Source organism: Phocoena sinus, chromosome 2 (assembly GCF_008692025.1).
Source record: "Phocoena sinus isolate mPhoSin1 chromosome 2, mPhoSin1.pri, whole genome shotgun sequence".
Lineage (NCBI taxonomy): Eukaryota > Metazoa > Chordata > Mammalia > Artiodactyla > Phocoenidae > Phocoena > Phocoena sinus.
In genome coordinates, this window is record NC_045764.1 from 20772677 (window position 1) to 20795764 (window position 23088).

Sequence of the window (23088 nt, forward strand, 5' to 3'; positions counted from 1 at the left end):
ACACTCAGTGCTGTCCCGGAGTCCCGCCGACCACACTCGGGCTCTCTGTCCCGCCGTCCTCTCCCTGTGTGCCCCCTTCCACCCCTCACCCCTGAGGGGCTGCCCGCCCAGCCCCTCCCCGCCTCCGCTGCCAAGGCCGGGCTCTGGGGTGCCACACCGGGCAGGGCCAACTCTGTCCAACCACCGCACTGCACTGAGGGGGAGAAAACAGACCAAAGGAAGCAGAGATGAAGCTGGGAAGGAGAGGCCGTGGTGACCCCAGCATCTGAAGGAATGGGGGGGCACGGGAGGGAGGGGGAGCGTTAGATGGAGAGAAGCAGCAGGAGGACCCACAGGTGCCGCCCAGCCAGCCAACCGTTACCACGTGGCCGCGACAGGCCAGAGCCGGGGCCCGCACCCAGAATTAAGTGGGGAGAACAAGACATTCCCCGCCCCAGGAGGCTGCTGGAGATCAGAACGGAGGGGAACCAGGGACTGGGGACAATCCAGTCCATTTCTGGAAACAGGCCTGGATCCAGAAGCTCATTCTCATGCGTCTTTGGTGTTTGTTTTTTATTTTTAACATCTTATTGGGGTATAATCGCTTTACAATGGTGTGTTAGTTTCTGCCTTATAACCAAGTGAGTCAGCTGTACATATACATATATCCCCATATCCCCTCCCTCTTGCGTCTCTGGTCTGACAGGGATGAGAAGAGGACAGGGGAGCGCCGGGCGGCTGCGGAGCTGAAGAGGCAGGGCCGTCCTCCTAGTCTGTCCCTTCGTGGCCCTCCGTGCGGGCTCCGGGAGGCCCCCCTCCTCTCCTCCTCACTTTTCTGGGTGCAGTCCTGTTCCCAGCCCCGACATTCCTCCCTTCGACCTGTCCTGTGTTCCTCGGGCCTGGAAGGCACAGCTCTCCCTGCTGGTGACAACAGTGACAAGGACCCCGTTTACTGGAGGCAGCACGGGCTCCGCCTCCAGGACATCTGGGCTCCAATCGGGCTCGGCCTCCCCTCTGCCAGCCTCCCTGGCCTTGAGCCCATTAACTGTCTGCCTCTTGGATTTCTTGGCTGTGAAGTAGGTGTAAAACTGAACGGACCTCGAGGGTAAAGAGAGTAAATGCTTCGTACACTTGAAGCTAAAGAACAACTCCCAGGGCAGAGCAGACTCTTACCAGCTGGATAACAGTCACAACAGCATCACCCCCCAGGCATGAGGATAACGGCACCAAAGACAAAGCACGTGCCGGACACACTAATCAGGCTTAGTTAGTATTTGTAACAAACCCACGTGATGTTGGCACTCTCGCAGTCCTATGCGCCACAGAGAACACGGAGGTCAGAGGCCTGGGGACAGGAGGCTGGTTCTCGGCCCCGCTCTGCCCCCCGAGCCTCCCCACGCCTGTGCCTCTGTCCCTCTTGGTTCCCACCTGGGAAGCGTGGGGGGGCATGGGGAGGCAGTGAGAGGAGGGAAGGGGTGACGCACACAGGGCTTCACAGGAAAGGGGCCGGGACATCGGATGTAAACGTCCACCAGCTCCGGACACTTGCCCATCAGGGCCTCGCTCCTTCTGATGAAATCTCAGCAGAGAACGGCTGTGGGTGAGGGATGCTGCCTGGCGCGAGCACGCCTGGGTCCTGGTTAGCAGGAGCCCAGGGTGCAAGGATGTGTGTACAATGGTGCCCCTGCTTGGCTTCCGGGCACCTGAGCCCCAGAGGGCCTGGAACTGAACCTGTGATCTGCGTCAGCAGCTGAGAACCCAGCTAACCAGGCGCTAGATCTTGTCTTGAACTCAATCAACCCTTCAGTTTCTTACCCTCATTTCCTCTCCCCTCCATGCTCAGAATCGAGCCATTACAGACCCCGGCCCACGCATCCTCGGGGAACGGTGGGCCGCACCCTCTTCTGAACGCTGAGCGGGTCACGTGGCAGCTTCCCTCCTGCTTGTCACTTACCTCAGGGGCTCTTCACTGGAGCTCTCCCCTGATGAGATATGGGGGGGTGTCTCTGAGCTCCCTGAAGTTTTATGAAAAAGCATGTGTATGATGGATGCACTTTTTTGGCAGCAGATCCTAAGAAGCTGGAGGACTTCCAATGCCTCTAGATAGCCTAAAAGTGACGCATGTGAGTCCTGGTAGAAAACCATCGAACAAAGAGGCCTGGGGTTGGTGGTGGCGACAAGAGGAATCGAGAAGAGATCAGAGCTCGGGAGTGATGGCGCAGAGAATGCAGAAAAAGGATGAAAGAAGATGGCTCTTTCTCCCCCTCAGAACCAAGATGTATACACAGTCAAGCCAACGAAAGAAAACAAGACCAACTAGAGATTCTCCAAGAACATGTAAGCTGGTGGCTGACACCAGGGCAGGTCCCATGCCAAGGCTGGAGCTAGGAAACTGGGGGGCAGCACGCACCTGGGGACTCGACAGGTGCACCTGCCCACCTCCCGTGGGTCTCGGGGCGCCTGGACGTGGGCCATGGGGCCACAGAGGCACCTGGTTCCCTGCACGGTGTCCTTCTGTCCGGCCAGGTGGAGGCCCAAGGCCCATTCTCTATTCCATCCCCCCAGAAAGAAACCGTCCCAGGGAGGACACCCCTGCACTACTCCCGGGCCTTCTAAGCACTGCTAACATCGGCACATCACAGGGGTGCACCTGGGGTTCCGTGAGAGCCTGGGCAACTTTCGTGGGGCAGAATCTCTGGACTCTTCACCGACAGCAGCGCACGTCCTCCGTGACGGATGCTTTGTCTCTTCCCGCCCCGGATGTTCCCAGAGCCAGAGGCTCCTCACCTGTAGTGTGGACATCTCCCCTCCCCCCTCCCCTCCCCTCCCCTCCCCTTCCATTTAGGGAAGAGGCTTGGGGGCCACGCTGCTGCTGGGAAAGGCGTCTGTCCCACGTTGGGAAAGCGGCTTGGAAGCTTCGTGGGGACACACCCCGAGCTTCATCCGCTACCTCCTCAACTGTACCAGGCTCTCCGGGTACCCACAACACCGTCTCTCCAGACCTCCAGCTGCTGCAGACTCAGCCCCTGGACGGGCAGAGTTACCCACCAGGGCCCGGCCAGTCCTGGGCCCCCCAGGCTGTCTGAAAGGGGGTGTCTGCCTCTGCTGACTTTGAATTCACATTTCTGGTTGTTTCTCCGTCTGTTTCTGTTGTGAGCACACCCTGTCCTGTCGTCCTCCTCCGTTCCTTCCACAGCGCCTCTACTTTTCCACCCACCAGCCCATCTCATCACGGCTCCTCCCACACGAGGATCCTGAAAGGGCACCAGACGGGAGGCGTGGGGTGTGTGTGGGTGTGTGACGCTGATTCTGGTTAGGCAAATAGCTCTTCTCTGAGAAGAAAACCACCCCCATTTAACCTCACAAAGCACGCTGCTCGGATGGGCACCCGTCAAACCAGGGGCAACAATCTGGGGGACGAGAAATGCAAAACACTTAGACGAGTTTTAGGAAATCCGACAGTGTGCCGAGATGGAGGGGGCTAAAGAAAAAAAAAAAAAAAATTGGGGGAATACAGGGCTTCAACTTTTCACTCATTACTCGGGAAAAGAAAACCCTTCTCCAAACGACGAAATTATGTACCAAACAGATACACATTATGCCTACTTGAAACTTAAGATTAAAAAAAAATTATTTATAAGGAGAAGAGCATGAAAATTTAATTTAATGTTCACCTGAGGTAATTCTGTCTTATTGTTCGGAGCAATTACCATAAATCTGCATTTCAGTGAGCGACAACAGATGTCAGTTGTTACAAGCGCTTGCCAATCAGGTCTGTTAAAAAGTGACAGATGGGGGTGGTAATGGCACATTCTCCGAAGGCCTGTTAGCACTTTTCGCAGGAAGTGTGGGTTGAGGAGGCTGCTTGGCTGTGGGAAGAACTCGGGGTCTTCGTGGGTCCAGTTTGCACACCTCCCAAGTGTGTCCCTGACGTGAGGTTCTCAGCCTCCAATGCACAGTTTTTGCTGAAGTCTTCTTCCCTCTTCTCCGCTCGTCACAGACATTCCAAGCCCGCCTTTGCCGGGAGGGGATCTCCAGCAGGTAAAGTAGTTGCGATGTTGTTGTTTTGGGAAAATATTTGCCCTCTGTGATTTCACTGTGACTTTGGAAACTTAGGCCAGATATTCTGGAAGCGAATTACTACCAGCTATCAGAAGTCAAGCGAAGCAGTTTCCCCTTGTTTATCACAAGATGCTCTTCTTTGGCCATCGCTTCTTAATCTCTGTAATCTCTTACTAACAACCCCTCACCCTTGAAAAATACTTCCCCTGACAAAAAAACAACCCCCTCTTAATAAATGTGGAATGTTGTCCGGAGCGAAAGGAGGAGGTTTTCCTGTGGCTGACTCACAATTGCTGCTTTTTGAGCAGTTTTGGGGTTCTCCTGCATTGTTTACTGATGGCTCAGAGTTGTTTGTTATTTGGCCTCTTCAACGGTTTGTGCAGACAGGTCACCGAGGCTCATGCTGACAGAACATACCTGGATTTGTGGAGACGCGGAGCGCTGTGTGACCATCTCGGGGGCCAAAGGGAGCTCAGGGTTTGGATCAGTTTGTAATGTGGATCTGCCGTTTATTAGCTTAGTGACTCTGGGCAAGTCTGTTAATGAACTTCTCTCTGCCTCAGTTGCCCCACCTGTAAAACGGGATGCTAATGGTCCCTATCTCATAAAGCGTTATGATATTTGGGAATTCTGTATCCTAATCCATATAATACCATTTCCTGGTCCATGAGCTCACAGAACTTATTCGAACTTTTTGTACTTCCGTTTTCCCAACCATTACGTAGTAACAAGTAGTGGTTTTGTCCTTGGCTGTGCTGTGAGGATAAACCCCATGATTATTTCAAGAAGCTCTGTGAAAAACAAACTTGTGCAATACTGCCCTTGTTTTGCTAACACGATGCTTTTTTGAGATGACAGTTGTTATAAATAAGCGAAAAACCGGAAAGCCACTTTCCCCTTAATTCCTTCTTCTTCAGGAAAAATCCAGACCCTTGGCCTGAACACAGACCCCACGTTTTTGAGACTTCAGAAATTCATGGGATACCACAGTTGAGTGAGAAATGGACACATTTTTATCAGAAGTTATGAGAGGGAAAGTGAAATCAATCGCCTTGAAGGATGCACATAAAAGCAGTCAGCTTATAAAAATTTTATCCTTACTAATCTATTTTCTGCTTTTTAAATTTCAGATTTAGTAAAGGTTCCCTTTTATAAAATCATAAAACAGGCCTGAAGTTATTTTCAGTTTGAAAGGAAAATGGTGGGCTTTTTTTGTTTTTCTGTTTTTAAAAAAGTATAGTTGATGTCTCATTCAATTTTATTGATGTAAGTACTTAGGAACTTGTCTCCTCCTAATTTTTTTTTTTTTTCCAGCTTTCTTTTATTTTCTCCTCAAACAGAAAATGTTTACTCATTCAAATGAGACATTTTAGACTCTAGTGAGACACCTCAATTTCCTGAAGGACAGACCGTCCTGTTCTGAGAGCTGTTCACAACACACTGCTCTTGTTTTCCGAGATGATAGTTCACTCTTTGGTGATGGTGCTCTCAGCTGCAGTACTCGAATTTTCCACGTGGAGTTGATTCTCTGGCCCTGGAGGACATGAACGTGGCATCTGCATTGTGGAGGTGCCCGCTCTCACTCTGCCACAATCTCACTCAACTTACCAGCATCGTAAACCCAGGGGTGCTTCGGGATGAACCACCTCTTGGGCTCCTTCATGTTGCTTCCATCATGTATGTCAATACCACGGGCTGTGTAACATGTATGACGCTGTACCAACTCGCTGATCCCAAGTCTCTGACAACTCATTCATGAAGATACAGTTGTTCGGTTGTGTAATGGTCTGTGGCTTAGACATCGGGCTAAAGTCAAATTTCTTAATGAAAAAACCAGGTATTTCACTTAAGCTTCATTGGGACTGTATCCAACACATAAATTTGCACCTGCCAAATTATAAATTTACTTACTCATCCACGCAAAAACAGTCACAAGTGCCACTTAGAGGAGTGAGGGCTGAGGCCACGCCCTCTCGCAGCATCAGTGATTCAGAGGTGAAGGAGGAGGGGAAGGAAGAGAGGGTTTTTAGGGGAACGCGGAAGAGGGGACCCCCCTCCCACAAGTCGGTGCTCTGGGGAAACGTCCTCCAAGAAGGGGCCTCTATGATCCACCCACTTTCTGAGACTGGCTTAGGTGACTGGCGGTGACAAAAGTTAAGCCCTACTCTTGGGAGAAGATGAAAGAGAAGGGGGCCGAGAGCACTTGGTTGAAAAAAATACCCCAAACCACGATGCTTCCAACACTTGGGATGATGAGACCTGATTTTCCACGAGAATGAAGGATACTTGTTATAGAAATGGCCAAGCAGACGGAACCCTGACATCCGTGTCCTTGGTCCTCACTACTCGAGGTGACGGTGGAAAATGGGCCACTCGGCCTTCGAATGTACAGCCTGGGCAGCCTCGGTGCTGAATTTAATGCCAAAGGTTCGAGAAAGGGGTATTTTGGAGAGCCGAGCGCATTCACAGACCACCTTTAAATCAGCCATCTGCCCCACGCACCTTCTCAGGTGATTCCCAGATACCCTCCGTTTTTAAGTGAGCACATGGCGTGCAGACGCTACCATCCTGACCTGACCTGGCGAGCCACGGGCGCCTGTGGTCTAATGAAGAGTGACAAGGTGCACCGTCCACCCGAGAAAACATGCCTGGCGATAGCCTCAGGACCCAGTGACCTTCTTTGCATAATTCAACTGTGGGAACGGGAGAGCCTGAGGCTTCCTCTAAGGAAAGACTCTAATTCTGGGTCTGGGTGGGTCCCTTCGATTAGAAGAAAACCAAATCTTGCACTGGCGGAAAATGCAGCACATCTCAGCATTTCTTTCAGAGCTTGCAATCTGGAAGGTTTTCTCTTTTTAAAACGTAGAAGACTCTCTGAATATTTTAGTTCTGTCTCTCCAATCCCCTTCACAGAACTAAAAATAAATCAACTGTTCAAGGCGATGCTCAGCTCCAAGGCCAGCTTCCCCAAACGTATTCATCAACGTTCTGCTAAATGGTTTCACTACTCATTATTTTAACATGTATTTTTTTCCCGTAATAATCTAAAAGTGTTATTACGATAGAACAAGCTGGGGGTACCAGATTTAAAGCCCCACGGGTAACTGAGCATTGTTTTTACTGTAGGCGAGTATGTCCCATCAGACAAGTTACCATTAACCCTGGAGGCCACCACGAAAGGCTGGGCTGACAACAACTGGACATACAGGAACAGAAATCTGCGTGTGCTCATTCCAAGTGTCTCCAGATCCATTCAAAGTGAAACAAGGAAAAAAAACCCCACAAGGATATGCATGTGGGGGGGGGGGGAAAGAAGAAAAAAGGAGTTTTCATAGTGACAAATAAGGAAATCAGAACTTTTATTCTGTACATCCTGGGTTCATTTCATTGACTCAGGGTGTCCTTGATGAAAACAAACTGTGCTCGATTCTAATACGCCCAAAATCTGTTCTCCTTGCCTGCGCTCCCCTATCTTTTCGGAATCAAGCAAGGAAGAAGCTTCCTCACTGCTCCTTGCGGCAGGTTCCTGGCACCCGTGCTCTGATTCATCGTGCGGGCTGCCTTCCCTGGCCCCGTGGTGTGGGTTAGGATGTGCGCCTGGAAGGTGACACAGCAGGACTGACCTTTCACTAATCACTGCCCCTCAGTTACTACTGACACAGCTCATAATAAAAAGCAATCCTTCATGAGCTGGCTTTCAAATCCAGTCCCACTTTGATTTTGCTCAAGAACAAAGATTCTACTTTCCCATAAAAGATTCTGATGCACAATTCTGTCAACTGGGGTTCTGAAGTTAAAAAAAAAGGCACCCTGTTAATTGTCTGTGGTTATCAAGGGACTGCAAACGGTATCAGAGATAGGCGTGCAAGCCTGACTTTCATTACGAAGGTCAAAACATTCTTATTGACTGCCTATTATTAAAATTCTAGAGGGATGTCAATCATGGCAGCTGCCCTGGATATAGGAATCTTGTTGGAAATCCCCCAGCCAGCAAACCCATTAAAAAAAAATAATAAACACAACTCTGGAGGGTACTGTGCAGGAATTCTCAGCCCCCCAAATTTTCTCATAACTGTTGGAGATGCCAGAGTTAGAAGATCAGCTTCTGAGCAGCCGACTCTAATTTTAACACCTAAGCCAGAAAGCAACTAGGACCGGTAGTTACTCTTTGTTCGTCTTTTCCCCAGCTTCTGAACCCATCCCAAATTCAGACAACAGCACGGTCAAAAGGCAAGGCTTGCTTCATGACTTACCAGCCATTTGCTGAATGCCACTGAACGCACCCAGGTTGCTGGAGGAGGTGGCCTGCTGTAGAAGCTGCAAAAGAAAAGAGAAAGGTGCTGTCGAAATGAAGTGGAGCTTGGAAATGTACTGTCAAGGGAACTTCCCAAGTCCACTGAGGGCACGTCCGGTTCCCTTTACATTTAGGGTTGCTGCTGCCTGTTAATGGGCTGAAGGTTCTGAGAGTTGGGGCTATAAATCCATGTTAATGTCTAATCTCTATTAAAAAACACAGACACTGGGGAAGCTCAGTAACGTACCTGCCTTAAAACAATTCATCAATTTACTTTTTAACAACCAGGTGTTAAATCTAGGGGAACCCACATGGCGTGACTAATGCTCTCTCTCTGGAGCCTAGTTGTTCCCGTAACTCATCTCTGTCAATCGCGGTCCATCCCTAGGTCTCCTCCGCTTTCCTTCACAGCTCAGTGTCCTACACAACCTTCATCAGAGAGGTACAGATTCACTGACTCTTGGGCTAACAGAGAAATCACTGTAATCCCTACAGACCTAAGTGTATGTATCTGCAGCCAGAGTCACTGTCATGACTTCATGACCAAGACAACGGTCACCCATTTTAAGGTGGTCTCCGTCGGCAGAGAGCAACGTACTACTTGTCAAAACTCACAAGTATCTGGTGCTATGTATGTTGATGCTACGCGTTATAAATGTATCAGCATCTTTTAAAAAAGAAATGAAGACAGCGGTGAAAAGGTCTCTGTATTTTGTTCCTAGAGCTTCCAAAAACACATTTAATCCCCCATATAGAAACGGTGGGTACCACAAGGTAAAGGCATGTGGTCACTGTTCGAAAGCACTCCTTTATTCGTCCACATCAACTGAATTACAGGTTAACTTAGGTGCTATACTGTTTGACTACGCTTATTGATATTCTCCTTTTGGTTGGTCAATACAGCCGCAGTTTGTACCTGGGGGCAAGTGTGGAGTTATCTCCTACACCCAGAAGTCCATGGATGCTAAAAGCACAGATGCACCAAATTTATTATTAAAAAACTGCTATGGTACCGTGAGCTTAGGAGGAACCAGATGAATTCACTATTTAAAAAATAAGCTCTCAGAATTTGTTTGGAGTGCTGCAAAACCCAACGGAGAGCACTGCCACGCCTCCAGGTAATGGCAGGTCTCCTCAGCTTAAGAAGAAGGAAACTCTACAACTGGATGTGACTCAGAAATGGGCATCTAGCAATTGACTTAAAAGCACCAAGTAGAGTGGAATATCGGTGGCTGATTCAACTTGTCTTAGCTACGATCATTAATGTAATCCCTATGGGGATTAACATGAACAGCTGTGGGCCTTCCCTGGTGGCACAACAGTTAAGAATCCGCCTGCCAGTGCAGTGGGCACAGGTTTGATCCCTGGTCCAGGAAGATCCCACATGCTGCGGAGCAACTAAGCCTGTGGCCACAACTACTGAGCCCGCGTGCCACAACTGCTGAAGCCCGTGTGCTGCAACTACTGAAACCCGCAGGCCTAGAGCCTGTGCTCCACAACAAGCCACCGCAAATGAGAAGCCCGCGCACCGCAACGAAGAGTAGCTCCCACTCGCTGCAACTAGAGAAAACCTGCACGAAGCAACGAGGACCCAATGCAACCAAAAAATAAATAAAATTAAAAAAAAAGACAAAACCAAATATGAACAGTTCCCAGACATACGTCTGCAACTTTCATTCATCCTTCTCGACTCAGGGTAGTATACTACCTAGACATTACACGCAGACACACACATACACACAGACACACAGAATGAGAGAGGAAGAAGCTAGGAATTATCTGTTTTGACAGAGAGAAATCCCTTATCTTGGTTTGATTTCTTGGGTTTCCCATTCTCTTGTGGTTGCAAGCCCTTACTCTCTCCTATATTAGATATTTAAAAAAATTAAAGTTTAGTCAAGTTCATTCAATTAGCTTTGAAGATACTCTGAGGAATTAATAATCTTTACTGATTAGTAAGTGGCAATACCTGGAGTGTCATTAAGCTGCTTCCATGGATTCTTCCCACTGACAACCACTCTTTGGTGAGCCACAGTCAGAATCTACCCTCAACACAGAGGCAGGGGATGCCTTAAAGGCCAAGGGTCTTTTCAGAGAAATGGGCTTCCGATCGAAAGGGGTAGAGCAAACTTGGCAGAGAAAGAATGGAAGCCCTCGGTAGAGGAAAGCGTAGTTCAGAGCGTGTAAGAACACGTTCTTATCAATGAGGCGGGGATGAATTCTCTTTCAGGATTCAGAAATAATTTTCAGATGTGATCAAAGAAACACGTGCCAGAGATTTCGGTGAGCCCTGGGGCATGGGAGATGGTCCAGGAGACCAGGGCTAGGCATGTGTGTCTTGGTTTTCAGACATGGTGGAGCAGGAAGCTGGATTCTTAGAAACTACGAAAAGGTGAGCCTGACGTCAATCTCTGATAGAAATTCTTGTGCTTAAGGCGATGATCTGTGAACAACTGAGAAACACACGTTTGTGAAAAACAAATGATTGTTCAGCCAGACTCATTTTTTTTTCTCATGAAGCTTCTAGACCGATAGACCAAGAAAAAGATATGGCAAGCACATACAGATTTCAGCAAGACATGTGATGAAATCTCTCATCTCTCATCTCCTTGTGGATAAGATGGAGAAACGGCTAGAAGGTGGCAGCAAACTTGGTCACTGCTTGTATTAATAACTCGGGGGAAGACAGGAGAGGCACGCCTCTCCAGCAAGACATCCAGACATGTCTTGAGTAGCAATTACATGGCAGACACCAACAGGCAGTGGGGTGGGGTGGGGTGGATAAAAGAGGAATGTGAGTCACATCTGTCCTTGGAGAAGCAGCCCCGCCGGATGGAGAGAACCCATGGAGGGCTGAAATCCTGCTTGACCACCAGTGTCATGACCTTGGGTAAAGTTACATAACCTTTTTAAAATTTTTATTGGAGTGTAGTTGATTTACAACGTGGTTTTTGTTTCAGGTGTAAAGTGATTCAGTTATACATATACGTATATCCACTCTTTTTTACATATTTTCCCCATATAGGCCAGTACAGTGAGTGTGTCGAGTAGAGTTCCCTGTGCTGTACAGTAGGTCCTTATTAGTTATCTGTTCTATATCTAGTAGTTTGTGTATGTCAATCCCAGTCTCCCGGTTTATCCCCCGCCCCCCATTTCTCCCTTAAGCCTCTCCCTTTCCTCACTTGTAGAAGCAGTGATCTTACCTTTCAAGGTCACAGGAAGGACTCTTTTACAGAACAGTATTGGTTCTGCTACAAAGTACGGAATGGGTCATACAATCCTGAGAGGGACAGTTCAAACGTCAGGAGAGAATTAGGACGGACGGATGGACACGGACGGACACACAAACACACACACAGGCTAGAATAAAAGGTCCAAAGGCACACTATGAAATTATATTAATAATGTGTAGTCCAGCATTTAGGTTCCAAAGCAGAAAAGGGGGGTAGAGTAGCATGCTTTAGCAGTAGCTCAAGTAAAAATAAATAAAACCTTAGAGGAGTACGAGCTGCCTTCCATTGCCCTCAAGCTACATTGAGATATTTTAAAGTCCACAACAGGGGTCACTGCTCATGCTGTGTGATCTTCCTGGGAGGAACTGTCTCGCATTCTGATTATGGCATTTTAATAAAGACACTGGCGAAGTAAAACAGGCAGCACAACAGAAAAAAACAAGGAGGTGGAAAGTTTAGAAACAATGAAAAGTAAGGGCTAGTTAAAGAATTGGGTCTATTTGGCCTGAAACAGGATCTGAGTTTTGGGTTTCAAATACATGAAGAAACATCTGAATCTAGTTGACATCGCTCCACGGGGAGGACCCAGTGAAGGAAAGTTCCATCTGAGGTCCTGATGTGGAATGGACCGAGCAGGGAGGTGGTGAGAGAGCCAACCACGGCCGCCTCGGCGCCGTTAAGTCATCATCTATCACGCACGCCGCACCCCTGCCAAGGCTGGAGTTTGTGCGGAAACACTGGCTAGACACTCAGCCCTGTGGGACCCCGCTCAGCCTCCATGCGGCTAGAATGAAGAGTCCCGTTCCTGTGCTCATCAGCTTCACCTGGAAAAATATTCTTCATCGATGCTGATTTCAGGAATTTCCCGGCATTCATAATGTCGAAGACGAGCTTTTGGTGCACTCAGGGGCCAAGGGGCCTGTAAGAGCTCCACCGGGTGTGCTCCTCTCTCCACATGCTCCCCCCACCCCCGCAAGAACTTACCGCCAGGTACTGCGGGGTGAGGCCGCCCAGACCCGTCAGGTTCCCCCAGGTGGCAGTGTTGAGCTGCTGCATCTGCTGCGCCAGCTGCTGCTGGAGACGCCTTTGCTCCTTGTCCTTCTGAGTGTCAGCGAACTTCACCACAATCGGTGAAGAGCAGCCCTGTGGTCAGACACAGCGGAAAGTGGAGAGGGGGTTACAGCCTGGCCCACTCCGCTCAGGACACTCAGTCAGCGCGGGGCCTAGCTTTCTGAACTATTCTGGAGCACAGGGCATGGTCTGGCCTCGTTTTTAAATGGTTTGATGGTCCTTCTTCTTCTCTGAAGAGTACCATCAACAGAAAATTCCAGATCCTGTCACTGGTGTCTTTGGGGCTCTGGCGGTCGATGAAGCCATCTGTGCTCGTGCTCTGATTACTACACTGCCTCTCTTTCTCTCTTCACGGGTCTTCCTTCCACCATCCCAGGACCTCCTCAGAGACAAGGGGCCTTGTCATTGTCCTTTAATGAAGCTTCACGGTTCGCTTGTCTGAAAGATGGACTTGTCCTGGTGTGTCTGCCTGTTTCCGCGTGTGAGCAGGGGACAAAGGAGGGGAACGAAATGTTGTAATGGGAATGAAAATGCCTGTCGCTCATGTCTTTTTTTGCCCACTCTTTCCAATGTTAAGTATTTTTGAACTTTGGAACTGTAGGAATCATACCGACCCAGTAATATAATCGGGAGAAGTGGGTTTCATTTTAGGAACATGGATGAAGGAAGGAGATTTTCAGGGGACACGGGCATGGACCAATGTCACTGTCCCCGTGTTTTCAGAAGGGGTTCTCCTCCTTCTGTATCGCATCTACTCTAGCTGTGATCCCAGGAGCTACAACAAATCAAAAAGAAAATATCAGAAGCAATCTAGTCCAAGGAGACACATCTCAAATGGCAGGAGGAGATGTCTACTTAGCTTCTTTTCCTAATCAGTCTCGCTGGTCTAGGAGCTTCTGTGTTCGTTTCCTTTAAAAGGCAGGAGCAGAGGTAGTGAGTGAGAAATGGCCAAGGGTTATACAACAGGACCAATTCATGTCTGATACGGAGAAAATCATTAGGGAAAGTAAGGGCCTGACACCTCAGGCAGGAGGACTTCCTTTCGAAAGCAGCTTTTCAACATTCGCCACTTGGCAAATAACTCAGCAGAAACCAACTCTCTTCCCTCTCTGTTTAGCTTGCTAAACATCCCATCACAATTAAAGCTGTGAAATTTTGCTGAGATAAAAAGAAGTTAATTCTACCCAAGTGATTAAAAAAAACCCCACTTTTTATTGAAACTCAGCATGGTAACAGACCTCTCTCTTCTCCTCCCAGAAATTTAATATTCCTATTTAAATGAGCTTTTCCCTTCCCTTTGGGTTATTTTTCTTTCGCCTAGAAAACACAGTTGCATTTTTTTCTTATCACGTTGGGTAGCTACTGGGGATGGAACTATGCATACGTGAAGCTATCATGCCTGCTGTCACCCCCCAACATGTGAGAAAAGTGAGGTGACTGGGTGTTGAACCTCCAGCAGACTGGTCTTCAGCTCTGGGAGTCACAGTCATGGCACAGATGTTAAGCGTCAGTAAACTGCATAAAAGTAATGTTTCCACCGTTTAAAAAATCTATACTTCATTGTTCTCCATCTGCTCCGTGTTTCAGCGTTTCATCATTTTAAAGACAGCAAAACCACTCTGAAGATGGAAATTACAGACAGCAAGGGTTTTGCATGGAAAGGGTTGTTATTGTATCAAATTTGTCCCATAACAAATTATAGCATCTCTTCCTAACAGTTCATTTACGGTTGGCTTTTTTTCTTCCTTAAATACCAAAAAATGATATAAAAGCAGAAAATCAGGCCAATGAGTATAGTTCAAAAATGACTCGTATAAACCACGAAAGGGGAAAACAGGGTGGGGAGAGATTGGAGGAAAGTGGGAAAATCAAGGTACCATATAAAGATGAATGATTTTTAAAATAACATGTTCTTTTCAACTTTGACAGTGACATCGTTTTGAATTCACGTCTCTTAGATCATACATCTTGGTGGAAGATGTAAGCCAGAGTCCTGAAAATAATGTAATTAATTCAAAAAAAGAAAACAAACTGCAGTGGTACAAATGTAATGAGACTGCGTAATATGTAATCTTCTGTTTAAATGTCAATATTTCTGAATTAAACAAGAAATTTAAGTGTCTGAGGGCTCCTCTGATTAAGCATGGATGTCCAGATTTAAAAACAGGTGCATCAGATCTGATTTCTGATAATAGCAGTATTAACAAAGGATCAAGGATTTCTGAAGAATAAATATGCCCCATCCTCTACAGCAAATTCTTTTCACTCTGAGAGCCTGTTATTTTCTTGGTTCGGGTTCATACCCAGTTCTGCTGTATTTTCTCGTGCTCTCCTTCCGTAGGGACCCAGGAGAACACAGACCTCCCACTCGGGTGGGGGGCCCTGGGTGAAGGAACTGGGGTGGCAATGTTTCCAACAGAGCTGAAAGAATTGAGGTTACAAAATCATCTAAGGTGAGACCAATTTAGGTACAAATCACTCAATTACAGGAAATAAAAATCTTTAAGAATGAAACACATATATATATGGAAGATAATAAATACAGGTCAAGACTTCCTTTTTCTTAACAGTACTTTCATTTCATCTCCAGACTGATACGAAGCTGGAAACCAGGCTGATCCCCGATAATGGAGCTCCCCAAGGTAAGGGAACGGGTAGGGGGAGGGGACAAAAACATGATCACGTGTGTGACTGCATGTTATTCAAGATTGGATTCCTAGACATTTCAAATCCTGCTAATTCTCTCTTATTGTGGCCGATTTTCACCTGAGCTTGCCTTCACGTAGGGGGGTGTGAGTGTCTTAAAAATGCACTGCACTGAAAGGAAAACACAGTGATTATATAAGATATGTTAGGAATACTGAAGTCAAAAGGAAGTTCGAAAAAGACAATAGGCTTTGCAATGCTGATATCAAAACTCAGAAAAGTACAGTAAACACTTAATGACAATGCCATGCACACTCTTTACCACCCACCACCCCCCCCCCCCCCCCCCCCCCCCCGCTTCCACCCACCCTTTGGCTCCCTAGAGAAAGGTTGCCCACAAAACAAGACCCATAAAGATCACTAAGCTCCCGGCATGCTTTGGGAGATGCAGCATTGCAAAAAACAAACAAATGAACAACAACAACAAAAAAATTAAAACCCCCCAAGAGTGGAGGCAAAAAAGAAGCTCAAACGATCAATAAAGAACTTTTTGGCACATTAAATAAAACTGAAAACAATTTTTTTTTTCAAAAGATGAAAAACGTTAACTTCAGGTAACACTACAAAGCCACCTCCAGAAAAGATCACCCATACACAAAGATACAGTTTACATAATACAGCAGAACATGCACTCCCAAAGGATTCTATCAGACAATACAGGATAAGTAACAGCGTATCACTCTTGGAGTGTTTTTGTGCAAAATTCTGAAAGGCCATGACCCGAATCACAGACTCAAAGTACAGAGCCATTGTCTACATTTGTGGACCCACGCCAGCCTATTTCTCTTCCCCGAAAGCCACGATCTCTCATTAGGAGATCACATTTGAGCCTTTGAGGTTCTGGGTTATTGTTCATTTTTTAGTAAGGGTGAAAATCTAATTTCTCGGGGGACTCTCATACGTGAACATTTGCACTGGTTCAATGAGGTGGGAGAAGTCTTAACTTTCTCCAACATTCTCGATGCAAAAACAATTCTGTTTGTCTCGATTAAAGATAACTTGACCCCGCATTAAAGAGAAAATAAAAAAGAAATGAAAGAACCCTGTGATTTTGCACAGGGCCAGCTGCAATTTGGAATGGGGTCTGGTAATGTTCTACCCATCCCACCCCTGGGGCTGGGGAACGTACTTGATTCTTGAGGTATAGAAGGATGCTCGGTTTAAATTGCATCATGAACTTTACACAGCAGGACCTGGGCCACTGCAATAAAAGGCTCAAAAAGGAACGTAGAGCAAGTGGAAGGTTTTACACTAAGTGCATTTCCAGTCATCAGGGGAAAAATTCAGAGAGAGAGGGAGAGAGAGGGAGGGAGGAGGAGAGAGATTAAGGAAGAAGGAATATGAATGAATGGAGAGAGAGAGAGATGGTGAAAGTTTACATCTGTGATTGTCATGTGAACAATCCACACAGGAGAGAATTGCTTTTCATTCCCCACCATTTGCACAAAGAAAACAAAGAAAGGGCAGATGATACAGTACCTCCATGGTCTGAGACTGATGCATGGCTTTGATTGCATTCTGTGCCATTGCCCTTGTAGAAAATGTGACAAACGCACAGCCTGTGGGAAACAAGGGGACAGGGAGCAGGAAAGACAAAAAACAACAAGACAAAAGGTTTGGACGCTTGTTAAACCAACACAGTCTACGAGAACTGCCACAGGACGACACTGTTCTCAGTAGTACATGAATCAACAACTTCTCTCTTTGTTTTTTATCTCGTGTTGCTTTTTACTTACACTGCTGACCTGCTAATCTGACCACAGCAGAAAGATTTAATGATGGATTAGTTTATTTATTTTTAAAATGGAGTCCAGGGGAAGGATGCTGGGTACTTTCTTTTTTTTAAGCCACGGGGGGGGGGGGGGGGGGGGGGGGGGGGGGGTGGGGTGGTGGGGGGTGGCGATTGAAATGCGCAAGACCTAGTTTGCGTTTTCTAAAATAGAAAGTTGCGCTTTTACATTTTCTCCTTGTCTATCTTGACTTAGGGCATCCACCCACTCCGGCTCTGTGTTTCAAACATGAGCCTTGATTTCTAAGCAGCAAATAGTAAAATCCTCACACCCTGGGCAAATGAGCAACTAGATTCCAACAGCTCGAAATGTCAGCAAATAAATATACCTCATCTCTTCTGGGTAGTTAAAAAATAGATGTATGTATAAATATACACTCATGCTATTCAAATGCAAACAAATATACCCAAATCCTGTACAAACTACTTAGTAACTGTTAATGATGAACAAAAACAAATGCTCTGTTACTCTGGGAATATCCAACTGTGTATATGAAGTAAAATTTAAACACCTGCATTGGATTTCTTATTTGTATCGAACCTTCGAGACTTTAAGTTGTGACTTGTGGATTCTTATCAGAGATTCCACCTCGAGTGTAACATACAGAAGACAATGTATATTTCTGGGAATGTCTCCCCTGAGACCCACAGAACTCTCCATGGCTATTTTTCTCCCCAGCTGTAAAATAACTAGAATCTACAGTGCCTGCTACCCCTTCTTGTAGCAGTGCCGGCTACCATGCAGGTCACTGCTCCAGCTACATGGCTCACTGCCCTTTCCACTAATAAAAGCTCTGCCTTCTGAAATTTACATTTTATTCATCATGCACCCTTGGGCTTCTCAGAGAAAAAGACTGTGAAATTAATGCAGATTCAGGCTGATTTTATAATAATACCATTGCACACTAAAAGCTTAGCTAAAGCAATGCTGACTATTTCACTTATGATCTCTAATGACTTTAAAAGTGCATTGATTTTCAGCTTCTTTAGCCTTGCACAGTTTGAACTTAGGTATCAGAGAATAATTTAGTGTTCTACTCAATTGCCTGAAAACATTATTATTATTACTGCTTAAAAGATTTCCCAATGAAGCAGATCTAAACACCGAGGGGCTGAAGCTTGTCATCTCAGAGCGAGTGCACAAAAGTGGAATTCTGGCACCAATCATGTGAGATGGTTGCCTCTGTGGCCGGGAAGCCAAACAGAACATTCTACATCCAAACAACCAGCGGGTGGCTTGGTGTATGGGAGTCACTGTGGGAGCCATTAAACACATTTTCTTTGTTTGCTCTGCATGGGTACCTGGTGAGATTATCAAGTCAATACTGTATTAGCACCTTTCAATCAAACAGCAGTAAGAGAAAGCAATGCCTGCCCACTACCCCCAAAGCACAACCACCACCAGTCATGAAAATAAGTCAATGCATTTTTTTCTTTTGGCATCATGCTGTAATTTTTAATACACAAAAACTCTCTGTACATGAGAGGTTCCTCTCATTCACCTCCGTTAAGCTGTCCTCACTGAAGCCCGACGTCTAGCTCACGAAGAATGCCAAGCTACCTCCTATGGTTTTTCTGACGTTACAGCAGCCGGTGAAGCTGACTGTTTCAACATGCTGCCTGTACCTACAGTGGCTGTGGCTTTTGTCACCAACAGAAGCAGCTGGGCAGCCTTCTCTAAGGCACCTAGATGATGTGTGTGAGATCTACAACAGGACCTCTGCTGGTTCCATACTGAAATAGACTCAGCTCTAAAATGACAGCGTCCCCAATTTACCATCTGTTTCAAAGTAGTATCTCTTGAAGATTGTGATGATCAGTGGTACTATTAACAGAGGAAATAACGCTAAGAGATTTTTTCTTTTTCATTTTAAAATTAAAAAAAAATTTTGGTGCTGCGTGGCTTGCGGGATCTTGGTTCCCAGACCAGGGATCAATCCTCTGCCTCGGCAGTGAAAGTTCAGACTCGTAACCACCATACCGCCAGGGAAGTCCCTTCATTTCCTGTCTGGAGGCTACAGTAGAGGCACAAGCAAATCATCTAATGGAGGCATATTTGAGGCCATAGGAAGCCCAGACTAACTCTGCTTTTTTTTTTTTTTTTTTTGCAGTACGCAGGCCCCTCACCACCGCGGCCCCTCCTGCCGCGGAGCACAGGCTCCAGATGCGCAGGCCCAGCGGCCACGGCCTACGGTCTCAGCCGCTCCGCGGCATGTGGGATCCTCCCGGACCGGGGCACAAACCTGCGTCCCCTGCATCGGCAGGCGGACCCTCAACTACTGCGCCACCAGGGAAGCCCCACTAACTCTGCTTTTAGGAGTCAAGAAGCCTGTTTCATTCACTTTGCTTGCTCTTATTATCTGGTAGGATGTGCCAAACCAACAGCTTCTAAACGGAGGTTAAGAATGCATAAAAAAATGTAAAATGTCAACAAAAATCAGTAAGGCAGAGTTTACGCATCTACCACAATTTCAGAGCAGGCAGAGCTTTTGTAAGTAAGTTCGGGAGAAAGATCGAGCAATTAACAGGTCTCAAAAGCAAAGTCTTAGCAAGAGAACAACGAAATGATCTCTCCATAAACTCGAACCATTGCCCCTTCCCCTCTGTGAAACCTGCAATTAAAAGGCTGACTGATGCTTCTAATTATACAGTCCTCATCCCATCCAAAAAACTGATCTGACAAATCTGATGACTCCTTTAACTTTTTTATTCTACCGGCAGTGGTGCAGTAAGAGAGAACCGGCCTCCTAGGGGCTCTGTCAAGTTCCCTACTGGGTGCTGTGTTCAATTACTTAAGGGAGAAAATTACTGTCATTTATTAAATGGGAGCACGTGCCTAAAGATTCACTCTCTCTGCCGCTCTGGATGAAGCTAAGCGACTTCAGAACCAAATGTTCCATGGGTTGGTAGCCAGTTAACCTTTGTAACATCTCTAAAACAGGAGGTCCTGGCTAGATTTTCATTTTCTTTTCAGCACCACTGAAAACACTGGCTTTGGGGTGGGCCCTCAAATCTGCACTTTTCACTAACGTAGGGTCACACAAGCTCCTACAGTCAAAATGGGCTGCTGGCTTCTTCTACAAACCAGCCAGATGACTTCCCGCTGGACAGAAATGACTCAGGTCAGCTGTCCTCTTCTCTAAGATGAGCTTCTGGGTACAGCAGAGTCTACTGGGTCTTGATGGACAACTGCTCCGACCTTATAGGGTCAGCCCTCAACCGTTCTAGACTGTTGCGCATGCTGGTGACCGACCAAAATGCTGGAGAACTTAGATTGGGAGAAAAAAATACAGGTACCAAGACAAATAAAGCTATTTTTTGGGGGGTGGGGTAAGATAGCCCACATATTACTGTCTCAAAGCTTCCAAATACATAATAGCAAAAAGAAAAAAAAAAAAAGGCAAAAAATTCCCTCTGTAAATGTGTCCAACCTGTAATTTAGCCTGCCACTATTTATTGTCTCCACTTTCAGAGTGTCAGAGGTTGCTCATAGAAATGAAAGGAGCTGAACTCCTCCTATTTCAGTGAGGTTGTCTTCTTGCTGCTAAAATAGATAAATGATTGACTGGGGAAAGGTTTCTCAAAGTCATTTCCTCCTACAGACAGGATCTAAGGAAAGCACAGAGCAGATTTTGGAACCCAGCTATTAACACTTGTCATTTCAGTTGAAAGGATATCTTAAACTCAGGTGTTCTACCTTTTCTCTAGGCTACATGAGAATTTTGAGAGAACTAGATGAAATTCTTGCTCTGCATCAAAAAGAAGGGGAGAGAGAGAGAGAAAGAGAGAGAAAGTAATGAAAAAAAGTAGAGGCACTTTTAAAAGCACATACAATGATGCCAGGGTCTCTTGCTTTTCTGCTGCTTCTTTGAAAGAGGAGCAACAGCTGCTATATTTTAACTGAAGGAAGCATATTTAAAATAACTTGTGTGGCTGAGAAGATTTCAGCCTATGGAAACTTGTTTATAAATTCCTCTTCAGCTGTAGAAAGATCTTAATGCAGCCAATTTTTCCTCTCAGTATCTTTTGAGCAATGGCAGGGTTTAAACATATGCTATGAGTATAACATTGGAGCATCAAAAATAATCCTCTAATGTGCAATCCCCAACGCTGGGTTAGTTTATTTAAACTTGGCATGGAGAGATCTTTCGTTCACGGCACCTGAGGGCTGAGTGCGGAATAGGACTTTATAGTTGGCAAAAATCTCATCCCTGAGATGAGGTTGGAAGATTGTACCCAGAGCAGCATGACAAGATGCATTTAATAACCCAGGGGGCATCTGATAAAGCTTTCCACATATCTGAACATTTGGGTACCACGTGGGCAAGACTAAAATGTCACGATCAGAACTGAGTCCTCTCCATGTACGTTTTAAAAGTCAAAAGCCGGGCTTCCCTGGTGGCGCAGTGGTTGAGAGCCCGCCTGCCGATGCGGGGGACGCGGGTTCGTGCCCCGGTCCGGGAGGATCCCACATTGCCGCAGAGTGGCTGGGCCCCGTGAGCCATGGCCGCTGGGCCTGCGCGTCCGGGGCCTGTACTCCGCAGCGGGAAAGGCCGCAGCAGTGAGAGGCCCGCGTACCGCAAAAAAAAAAAAAAAAAAAAAAAAAAAAAGTCAAAAGCCCTCTCCCCATATCCTGATCAGATATAACGAAAATAAATGAGGATTTAATGGCTAAATCCAGTCTGTGGTCGCTAACATCCCTGAAGATACCGCCAATTCATTTGTCAAAGGTTTGGCAGGAGAATGCTGGAACACCATAAACACAGCTGGAATATCCTTAAACCAGCAGAAGGTTACCTTAAATGGCAGTGAAGATTTGACTGCAGTTTATGGGAAAGAAAAATGAAATCAACCCCTTCATTGTCTCTGAGTTACAGATATTTGGTTGCTATGGTACAGCAAACCTGGCAGACCGTACCCAAAGAGTCCAGTCGGACTGGGGGCTGGGGGTAAGTGAGAACTGTGTATTTAGGAAATCAACATGCTAAGGTGACACTGTCCAGTAAGTATGCTGGCTCAGAAGCCTCAAGCTTTGATTCCGAGAGCAAACATCTCATTTCACTGGCCATGTGTGGGCTTGTGCTACCCTGGCTTGCTCTCTCAATGAAGGCTCACACAGAGGGCCTGAGAGGTAGATCTGCCACTGCAGAAGGATCTGAGTATCCTAAGGGGCGTGAAAGCAGCTCAAACCAGGTCTTCCAAATCAGAAAAAAACGGCAGAATGGGTTACTGCCCCCAAAGGGAAAAAATGCACGTTCAGATGTGGGCATACCGCGTAAAGCGAGGCAGAGTCCTAACGTTCGTTGAGTGGTTTCAACAGGCTTGGCAGGTGCTGTCTATGTACAGGCATGACAATTTCCCAGCGGGATGGGGCAGAGAGGGCCCATCTTAAAACATGACACAGATCTGGGTGATGGTGAATAACTATGGGACTTTTAAATAGTCTTTCTTGCCAATGTGTAGATCATGATTTTTTTTTTGTTTTTTTTTTTTTTTAAAGACAGTGATTCTAACTGAAAGTATAGCAGGGCTAAATAGGTACAAGATGTGGGTCCCTGGCAGCCCACTACTCTGATTTGGGGCAGGTGTACTGAATCAACAGCCTGGAGGAACCTCAGGTTAACACCTGCCAGGTAGGAATGCCAACCACTGATGTGGCGGAGAATGAACGACACGTGACGCCTGTTGGGGACCCAGGGCTACTAACTGCCTCCTCTGTCTTCCTTCTTGTAGCTGAACTGGGCAAAAGCAAAAACAAGAAAAGTGAACCACTCGAGGGCACCTCTCCCTCATTATAATCAAATGGTTCGATTTAAATCCTTTCCTACTGACTAACTTACACCCTGGTTTAGTATTACAAGGTACTTTTCAGAGCAGCCAAGCTTTCATTTCACTTCATTTTATTTATTTTGTAAACAGCTGAGCCAGAAACAGGCGTTGGAGACCAGAAATGC

At 46.5% G+C, this 23088-nt stretch overlaps 1 protein-coding gene across 10 annotated transcripts in view; it reads right to left on the minus strand.

Moving 5' to 3' along the window:
* Positions 1 to 23088, minus strand: part of CELF2 (CUGBP Elav-like family member 2) — a 397933-nt gene that overhangs the window by 50904 nt on the left and 323941 nt on the right. For 8 of the 10 annotated variants that reach the window (XM_032621812.1, XM_032621814.1, XM_032621815.1 and 5 more), the window contains 3 exons: positions 16825 to 16904; positions 12553 to 12711; positions 8295 to 8358 (listed from right to left, as the gene is read on the minus strand). In XM_032621812.1, the coding sequence (XP_032477703.1) occupies positions 8295 to 8358; positions 12553 to 12711; positions 16825 to 16904 (303 nt within the window). The remainder of the gene's footprint in view (positions 1 to 8294; positions 8359 to 12552; positions 12712 to 16824; positions 16905 to 23088) is intronic. The other 2 variants (XM_032621822.1, XM_032621821.1) reach the window with 1 other exon arrangement.